General features: G+C 33.3%; 1 protein-coding gene across 1 annotated transcript; it reads right to left on the bottom strand.

Moving 5' to 3' along the window:
• Positions 1-699: 699 nt before the first annotated feature.
• On the bottom strand, positions 700-2,820 carry LOC129877137 (1-Cys peroxiredoxin). The gene is made up of 4 exons (XM_055952622.1): positions 2,661-2,820; positions 2,151-2,299; positions 1,919-2,065; positions 700-1,373 (listed from the first exon to the last, which is right to left on the bottom strand). Exons 1-4 carry the CDS (start codon positions 2,776-2,778, stop codon positions 1,128-1,130), a joined length of 660 nt encoding a protein of 219 aa, XP_055808597.1. The 5' UTR covers positions 2,779-2,820; the 3' UTR covers positions 700-1,127.
• Between the last annotated feature and the right edge of the window lie 7,770 nt (positions 2,821-10,590).

The raw sequence follows: 10,590 nt of genomic DNA, 5'->3' as shown, positions 1-10,590 counted from the left end.
CTTTTCAACATTAACTTCACTTATCAATTAAGAAAAAAAATTTCTAAATCAAAATTTAAAGATAAAACAATTGGAGGTAAACATAATCATCACAATAAATAAAATGACACTTCAAAATTCAACTTATGAGAATAATTATTTAGTTCATGAGATAAATTTTATCTTATTTTATGATTCAAGATATATTCAAACTCATTTATAATTGTAAAGATTATTGCTTAAAAATTAAGATAATAATTCATATATAATAACAAAATTCTTCTAACTTCCAAGAATAAAAATCATTTAAATACATATTTAAAATGAAAAAAAATCCATTATCCTAATTCTTTTTTGAAAGAGTGACAAATAAAATAAAATCCTTTCAGGATGTTGAATTGTTTTTTTTTAATCAGTGACATGATGGCTTCATGTTGTTAGAAATGAAATTTCAAACAAAGTGCAGATGAACACTCTGTGATGGCTATATATAGACTTTCTTTATTTGAAAATAACATGTCAACAATTCACTTTTATCTTTTTGTAAATTAAAGTGAATAAAGCTTAAATAATTAAATATTTATTTTTATTTTTATTTTATATATAGTTAAGCAAAAATATAACATAAAAATATATATATATATCATAAAAAAATTGATAGATAATCATAAATTTCAAAGTGAATATGTATAATTAATGCTAATTGAAAATCTTATTCCAGTCAACTATATATTTAATTTTTATTATCAATAAGGTGATAAGGTGATATGTGGCACAAATCCTACTCATAATTAAACGATTGATAAAATACATATCCAAATGCTTACCGTACCAAAAAATCTCTACAATTTTGCTACTTATTTGACTCGTGTAACGAGTTATAAAATAAACTTAACTTAACAAATTAATTAAAAAAAAAAGAGAGTATGAGAGAATTGAGTGTGTATATGCTACCATGCAACTACAATGCACTTTTGACTAAGTTTTTCAACAATATATTATTTATTATCAAGTAATTTTTAGACGTTTTGCTTATTGACCGAAGTAAGACATCGAACCAAATAGGACTGAGTAGTGAGTCTTGAGCTCAACTTTGACTAAACTTTGAAAATCGTAATACCAACATCTCCATTTTTTTCTCTTTCTAATTAGAAGATGGAGAAGCGGAGGTAACTCTTGCCAGATGGAAGATCGGTAGTGTCAAAACCCTGTGGAAACATCTCCTTGGCTTGTTCATTAGAGACACTCGGTGATATGACCACCGGCTCTCCCGGTTTCCAGTTTGCTGGGGTTGCAACTTTGTGCTTTGCAGAAAGCTGCAGTGAGTCCACCACCCTCAACACTTCATCCATGTTTCTTCCGGTGCTTGCTGGGTATAGAAAGCTCAGCTTTATCTAAAAACATAATGTTCAGAACAAATTAGAAAGATCTTCAATGGAACATTCCATTTCTTTCAATTCAAATATCAATAATTCAAATATCAATGATATTTGAATGAGGTGACAAGATCAAACTCAACCCACCTAGATTTGATTTGATCTATCCATTTATTAGCTTAACCCACCCAAATTTGATAATTTGATTTGATGGATCCATTTATTAGCTGAACTTCTTTCAAATCATTAAAAATTAATTTGATATATAACTCACCCATTTATTAGCTGAACTCCTTTTGGATCATTAAAAATTAATTTGATATATAATCCTACATTGACTCATAATTTTTTTTATCAAAATATTTTTTTAAAAAATATTATTCTATTTATTAATATATAATCATAATAGAAAAAAGAATTATTTATCATTTTATTAGATACTTATAATTTATAGAAAAACAAATAAAAGAATTAGACAATTCAATTATGACCGAATTTTCGTCCAAGTAGCTTTTTGACGGTCAATAAATCACCATTTATTAACTCTTAACGTTGTGCATTACCTTCTTGTCCGGACCTACGATGTGAAGAGCACGAGAAGGAACTTTATGACCAGAGGAATCTGTTTCATCAGGATCCACCATGTTCAGTTGCTTAATCAATTCTCTTTTTGGATCAGCAATGATTGGGTATGTCACCTTGTGTCCCTTCTGCCAAATATTAAAAAGCTACTACTAGTAAAAGGGAGTACCAAAAATTAAAACAACATTTTATGCTTATCAATTGTATACGTACGTTGTAAGCTTCAATATCCTTGATCCACTCATTGTGAGAGTGGACATCGTCACAAGAAAGTCCAATAAGTTTGACTCCTCGTTCAGCGAATTTGCTGGCATAAGCCGCCATCATACCAAGCTCCGTCGTGCATACTGGCGTAAAATCACCTGCATGCATCCAAATAGAAGATTAATCATCTATTTTAAACTGTCATTTTTAAATAGTTTTCAAATTTATAAATTTTATTTCAAAAAATTCATATATAAATTTAAAGTCAAAATAAATAGTAACTTAGTCATACCACTTAAAATAAAGGAAGTAATATATGTCATATTAGCATCAAGTACATGTGTTGTTGCAAATAACTTGATTTGATCATTCATATATATATATATATATATATATATATATATATATATATATATATATATATATATATATATATATATATATGTATATATATATATATATATATGTATGTATAAACTATTATTGCAGAAAATTAAAGTGATGGGAGTATGAATTGACCTGGATGAGAAAATAGAATGGTGTAGCTATCACCAACATAGTCATGGAGTTTCATCGTTCCATGATTCGTTTCTACTTGAAGATTAGGAAGGTCATCTCCAATAGTAAGGCCTGGCATTTTTTCTCTTAATTTGCTATAAGCTATTTTCAACTAAACTCGATATTTTTTTGTGGAATAAGCTAAAGGTGGGGGAAGTGATTTAAAGGGTGTTGAAATTGTTGCATGGACAGAACGTGGCATGCGTCGTGGCTTCTGTAATTTGCCACTTTATTCTCCTGGTTCCACGTTTATCCAATTTTGTCTCTTCTTACTTGCGTACAATATTTGAATTCAACTTATAACAGCTAGCTGCTAGGAGTTTATATGGTATGGAACATATATCTCTTGGATCCAATTTTTTTACAAACGGGTTACTTTAACTTTTATAGAAACATGGATATGTTATATTAAAAAAATGTTTAATAATAGTATATTTTTTATTCGATATTTATAATATAATTTTAATATATATTACAGAAAATAATTTATTAAAATATGTATTATTATAAGTTTTATTGATGGATGTTGTATTTATCACATGTACACTTTAATATACTTATAATTTATTATGATAATATTTTACCAAACAAACATAATATATGTTAAAATATTTATTATATATTTATATTGCATCCATAATTTATTTTTAATACAAGTGCAAATTTATTATAGTATTGTTATAAATATAAATGGTAATAAATAAAAAAGTAACACTAAAAGCAGTAATTATTTATTAAAAAGTACTCATTCAAGTAATTTTTCATTTTTATATACTTTAGATTATTAATATTAATTACTAGGTACAGAAGCCCGTGCTAACACATACCCAATATATATATTTTTGTCCCAATTTATATAATACAGATAAAATTTGAAGTCAACTAATTTTTTATATAATATTTTAAGTTGTGATTTATATGTTTTAGTTCCAAAATAAATGTGTTTGAATATTTTAACTTTGTTTAAAATAAGTTATATGTTTTAGATCATCAAAAAGATGTTAATGATGTTTTAAAACTTTTACTCTTCTTCCCGTTTGCAATGTGGCATCTTTGGTTGAATAAAAACCACAACGTCTTCAACAAAACTTTTAGCTCCCAAATTATAGCTCGCATAATAGAATTCACTTTCACCTCTACTCTGATTGTTATAATCCCACCAAAATTATTAACATTAAGTGTGATAATGCTTAATGATGTTTGATTTTGATTATTTAACAAATTAAGGAAATAGGAAAGGGACCTGATTCTTTTTAAGGATTTTAAATTGATAATGAAAGCAGACAATAGTACAAAACAAATCTGTTAAATTTATAGGTCTATTGTGTGCGCGGTCGCGTTTCTGTGCAGGAGGACAGTTGTCTACCAAATAGATATTGTCCAACACAATGTATATCATTTATATATACATTCTTTACAACCATTCTTGCTTGGCTTTTTTGGAATCACTGAAAAAGGAAAAATCATTGAAACTCATGCTCTCAAGAATCTGAAATCAGCTCTTGAAGAAGACGAAGGACCTGGTAGAATTACCAGTCATTTTCTTCTTGTTTTAGAGTCGTGATTTCTTGGTCTTAATCTTGTAAGGTCTATTTCTAATCTATAAAGGAAGTTAGAACAGTTCATTAGTTGTTTCATTTTTCATCTTGTCAAAATAACTAGAGTTAGTTATGGAGACTACTTGAAATCTAAGTCAACTACGAGTCTAGTGATTTAGCAAGCAATAGAGTTATTGCTTCAGATCTGAGTGTAACAAAGTTGTTACATAGAGAGGGAAGGAATTGTGAGTGCAATTCCTAGATTGCAAGAGCTTGTAATGTAAATCTTTGATTTAGTTGTTTAGTGAAGATTGGAGGTGAAAACCTGTGAGACAGGTCGTGGTCTTACTCCCTTGGACAAGGAGTTTTCACGTAAAATCTTGTGTCTGATTTTACACTTCTGTTCTATAATTTTCTACACTAATTTTTGATAAAAGACCTAATCCAAGAAATTTGGTGGAAGCGTACATTCTAACAAGGTGGAACTCCTCCAGCAGTGACTTGATGGTTCTTTAAGTGATCAAAATCCTACAAGAGGGGTAGTACGAGATGATCTCGAAAACTAAAAAATTGGATTCTACCACAAGTTATTTGAAACTCTTATCCAACGTACGTTAGAGGGGCTGCATTGGCCAACCCATTTGATCTTAAGCCATTGGAGATAGAAACAAATTTCACTGAGGTAATAACAATGCTAACAGAATACACTAATCCAATCTATAATATCCTAATTTGCTTTTGTAGGGACTGGCTGGCTGAAGGAACTGAGGAAGGAAATACAATTGCACATACTGTAACAAATTATGCAAGGAAAAAATAGTGTTGAAGAATATGCAATTCACCTAGCTCCACATGTATGGACATTACAACTACTAATACAAGATCAGCAAATACACACTATTGCTAGAGAAATGTTTACTAGTACTTGTAATGTTGATGGAAACATGAAAATATAAAAAACAAGAATGAACAACAATATTTAACGTGGTTCGGATCAGAATGATCATACGTCCATCAGAGAACAAGTGTTTTAATATTAACAAAGAAAGGGAAGAGATCCCAAATACATCTAAGAGAATCGCTCTTTCAATTCTCCACTCTTCTAATGTATTTTACAAATGCCTAAGAATGTGAGAAGGCAATGAGAGGTGTATTTCAAATGAATCAAAAGCTACCTATTTATAGGAATGAATTCTTGTCATTGATGTCATCCATGACATCACTATGTATCAAAAATATCAAGGTTTAACTTGTGAAACCATTTTATGGTTTACCAAACTTTCACCTATAAAGATACTACCTTGACTTTTTGTACCAAAGAATTATCATCCTACCAAATCTTCACATTAATTCATCTAGAATCTTGTCAAATTTAACAAATCTCCACCTTGGCAAGATTCTCCACCTTGGTTTGCATTTCGAGCATGCGTATGAACAACTCCAGCCAAAACTTCTAAGTTTACTGGGAAATCCCTTTGTAAGAAACAAGGAGAATCAAACATTTGTTGAACACACTATCTCCATCTAGCAGTTGTTCTCTCAGAGTTGTATCAGTTGATGCATAGTCCCGCCAAGTCCTTGTAGTGTGTAAACTTGGAAAGCGGTACTATCTTGGTTAACATGTCTGTAGTGTTATCGTCTGTGATAACCTTCTCAACCTTGATAGCTCCTTCTTCAATGACTTCTTAAATGAAATGGAATCTGACATCAATGTGTTTGGAGCGTTCATGAAATATTTAATTTTTAATCAAATGAATAGCACTTTGACTATCACATGTTAGAGTTGATTTCACCTGAACCAAACTCGATTCTGCTACCAAACCTTTCAACCAGATAGCTTCTTTCACTACTCTGTTGCTGCCATATATTCTGCCTCTGTTGTAGACAAAGCGACAATCGACTGTAAAGTTAATTTTCAACTAACAACACTGCCAACGAGAGCAAATATGTATCCATTTGTGGACCTTATTCTATCAATATCCCCTCTATAGTCAGAATTCACATAACCGAGAACTGAAATACCTTAATTTTTTTGAAAGGTTAGGCTAACATCAGAAGCTCCTTTGAAATATCTCAATATCCACTTGACAATTTTCCAATACCTTTTTCCTAAATTAGCCATGTACCTGCTAACCAAACTTACAGATTGAGCACTATCTGGACGTGTGCACACCATAGCATACATAATTCTACCAACTGCCAGCATAAGGAACCTTTAACATATGCTCTACCTCATCCTCAGACTGAGGCATTTGTAACTCTAAAAGCTTAAAATGAGAAGTTAACAATGTACTTACACGCTTGATCATATGCATATTGAATCTCTCAAGAACCTTTTTGATGTACCTCTATTGAGAAAGATGTATAATACCATCTTCTCTTGAAATCTCCATTCCAAGAATTTTCTTTGCAGCTCCCAAATCCTTCATGTCAAATTCCTTGCTTAATAGTTTCTTTAAAATATTTATCTCTGTGATGTTGTTAGCAACAATAAGCATATCATCAACATATAACAATAGGTAAATCATAGATTTACAAGACATCTTTTTGTGATACACACAACTATCAAATGCACTCCTCAAGAATCTATGTATAGTCATGAATGCATCAAACCTCTTGTACCACTGTCTAGGGAATTGCTTCAAACCATACAAAGACTTCTTTAGTTGGCATACATGATCTTCTTTTCCCTCAGCTAGGGAAACTTTAGGCTGATTCATATAGATTGTCTCTTCTAGATCACCATGAGAAAGTAGTTTTGGCATCAAGGTGTTGAAGCTCTAAATCAAATTGTGTAACCAATGCTAGTACCACGTGAATTGAGCTATGTTTCACGAATAGAGAGAATATCTAATTGTAGTCAATTCGCTCCTTCTGACTGAAATCCTTTGCAACCAATCTCGCCTTGAACCTAGCATCTTCCAATTCTAAAAGGCCTTTTTTCTTTTTGTACATCCATTTGCATCCAATTGTCCTTTTCCCCTTTGGCCTTTTAACTAAGACCCATGTCTTATTTTTCCGAAGAGTATCCATATCTTCTATCATGGCTAACCTCCATTGTGCAACATCTTTTCAAGAAGTTGCTTAAACGTACGAGAAGAGCTCAAGATCTTTAATCTTTTCTTCTACAGCTTCTAACACATATGAAATTAGATTTGCTTTCTCTATAAGACATTTCAGTTTTTATATCTATCGTTTGTCCCTTCCCTTCACAATTGTGTATGGTTGATTTACAGCAAGTTCTCAAGATCTGTATCTTTTGACTCATCATCTTGAGTCTCTTGATCATTTTCGTTGGTAAGCTCCACCAATAGCTACACCTGCTTGTGGTTATTGTTTCTTGATAATTACACAGAAAATTTATGGGGATCAAGTATAGACATTCATCAAAGGTAATATCTCTACTAACTACAAATATGAGTAAAGACAAACACCAAAGCTTATACCCTTTTACTCTATCTACATACCCTACAGATATGGACTTCTTATCTCTTGGTTCAAGCTTTCCTTCATTAACATGATAATAAGTTGGACACCCAAATATTTGCAAGTATGAATAGTTAAAGGATTCACCTGACCATACCTTATTCGAAGTCTTGAAGTCAATCACTGATGTTGGAGATCGATTGACTTATGAGTGTTACGCCCCACACTCTGGAGCTCGGAATGTCTCTTAAGCTTCTTAGTAGTTACTATGTGAGCCAGATAATCTACAATGTTATTAAACAACTCCAAGGAAGGGAGAATGTGATACCCCATAGTAGGGAAGGTTGGATATAGGGTTATGAGGAGTCGGAAGAAGTCAGAGGCCAAGTACGGAGTCGTAGACTCGATTTACCTATGTAAGATACTAACTTAGAAGTCATACACACTTAAGCTACTTGAGTACACATCGAGCTTAAGTAGCAAGGAGTGCATAGGCTCTTGAAGTAAGATGAGATTACAAGCTCACAAAAGAGAAATAAAGAAATGATGCGCCTACTCAAAAAAAGTAGGTGATGCACCTACTTAGGGTCAAGTAGGTGATGCAGCAGCTTAGGGTGGACCCCACTGCCACATGACAACATGTGATTGGCCGGATAAGTTGAGGTGACACCCTAGGAGCTGCCACATGCTAGATTCTAAAGAGATATATATATACATGTGTAATGTGACTTATACTTCAGTTCTTTATCCAAACTTCAGCCAAGAGCAAGGAGAGAAACGTAGAAAGAAAAGAGAGCAGCCACGAGCTTGCTTGGAAAAAAAGGGTAAGTTTCCAATTTTTCTCCGTGAATTAATTATCTGCAGTGTTACTCAACCATATGGAGATGTATATATGTATATTAATATACCTATGGCACCATATATTCAGCTTTACACTTGGAAACTTGGAAGAAAGTAAGAAAGAAGAAGAGAAAACGTTGGAGGAAAAGAAGAGGAGCTACAAGTTTGGGGCTGCCAAGGTAAGCCTCCGAGTTTTATTCTGTAAATTAATTATTTGAGGTGTTCCATGGTTATATAATGGTGTTAGATAAAATAAAATTCCAATTTGGTTCAGCGGAAAAGGAAAACAAATAGTCCACCCCAATTCAGCACACCAAGAAGTTTTCGAGATGCAATTTTGGCGAGCTTTGCCCAATTTCGGGTACGGTAAGGTTTCTCCTTTAAATTTGGACTTTATGGTATTGTTATGGAGTGTGTTACAATACCTATATGTGGATGGAAATGTGAAAATGTCATAGAAATGCTTGACGTCAAAGACAATCTAAATTGGAGTCGTTATAGTTAAATTGTCGTCGAAGTAAAGTGTTGTCCTTGTGGTGTGCTGTTGCAGGTGTTTGAGGTTTTTTTTGCAGGGAATAAATGTGTTCTAATAGGGGTGTGGGTTCTTATGGTTACTTCTACATGACCCCTCATTTCATATAATTAAAGATGTTGTGAAATAAAGACGAGAGACCCTTTTTTGGTATCATAGTTTCGAGCAAGTCGTTTGGAGTTTATGTTGTATATTGTTGACGTGAATTGCTTAAACATATGCTACAGGTTGTTGTTGTTGGTTGGATGTAGTGATTAGGGATGTAATTGTAAATTTGTATAGGGCATATTATAGGGGAGGCGCTGCCCAATTTTCGTTAATGCCTTAACTAATTAAAGAACTAGTTTTTTTTTTTGGGGGGGGGGAATAGACCCTACACGAGGCTCCCACCTCTCGTGCACAGTCAGGGGTTGAGCAACACCCCCAAGCCTTAACATAAATAAATAAAGTAAAAATACACGGAGGGGGACATAAACCTTACCTCCGATCCTATGTTGGTTCATAAGTCGGCTAACCTACTAAGGTTGGCTAACTCATTCCCATTACAAAATAAAGGCTAACTAAAACTAGAAAGCATTAAACCTATGGGAGGACTCCTCCCGGTACAAGTCGACTAAGTAAGCATAAATGAGGGAGACTCTCCCCTTCCATGAGAAAAACAAGAAAGTAACCTACACTAGTCCTGTTCAACTATGCGATTATTCACATAGTTAAACTGAAGCAGAACAAGTATACGAAACTTGTATCTCTCAGGGGATGAGAAAGTTTTATTCATCTTGCCCTTTCTAGTCTTGTCATACCAAGTAAGTCCAAATGGAGAGATGCATCAACTTTAATATCATGATTATAGTAGCTATGGAGGATGAAAAATGGAAGGAAGTGTATCAGTCAGCCGCTTTGGATCTGTATTAGTCAGCATGTTTGGAGATGTTGTGGATTGGGGATCCAGCTGCAATCTTGTAGTATGTTTAAGGGAGGCTTCAACTTCCTGTTTCCTTTCTAAACTGTAGTATCCTGCAGTAGGATTGCACATTAAGAGGTGCAATTCTGCTAATTCATGCTGCAGTTCTGCATGTTTCTTAGATGTTGCAAGTTGCTGGAGATGTTGTGTATTGAGGCTTGTATCCCCAAATGTTCTTCAGTTACCTGCAACTGCATAACACCAAGCCAAAAAGACCAAAAACAAAGATCCCCAAACAGAACTGCTGTGGATGGACCAATTGCTGTGGATGTAGCTCCTCATGTTGTTATTGTTGTTGAAACAGTTGTACCTGTTGCACCATGCTTTTGCTGTTGTATATTGCAACTTGTAGGAGAAGTAACCTTGGTTTGAGTGTTTAACTGATGGAGTCTTGCCTTTTGGAAGGTTCCATTGCTGTTGTATTATGTGTCTGCACTCCAATAAATAATCAAACAAGGAGTTCCAAGTGGCTTGGATGTAATGGTGTTGATGTAGGTAATAAAGGATAGAATCTGGCATGGTTGGATTGTTGGTGAAGACTGATGATGCTTCTGCATCTCTAGAATTTGTCTCCCTTTGTTTGGATCTCTGTAT

Source organism: Solanum dulcamara, chromosome 12, assembly GCF_947179165.1.
Source record: "Solanum dulcamara chromosome 12, daSolDulc1.2, whole genome shotgun sequence".
NCBI classification, from domain to species: domain Eukaryota; kingdom Viridiplantae; phylum Streptophyta; class Magnoliopsida; order Solanales; family Solanaceae; genus Solanum; species Solanum dulcamara.
Note: the sequence above shows the minus strand (reverse complement) of the source record. Positions and strands in the feature narration are given on the sequence as shown.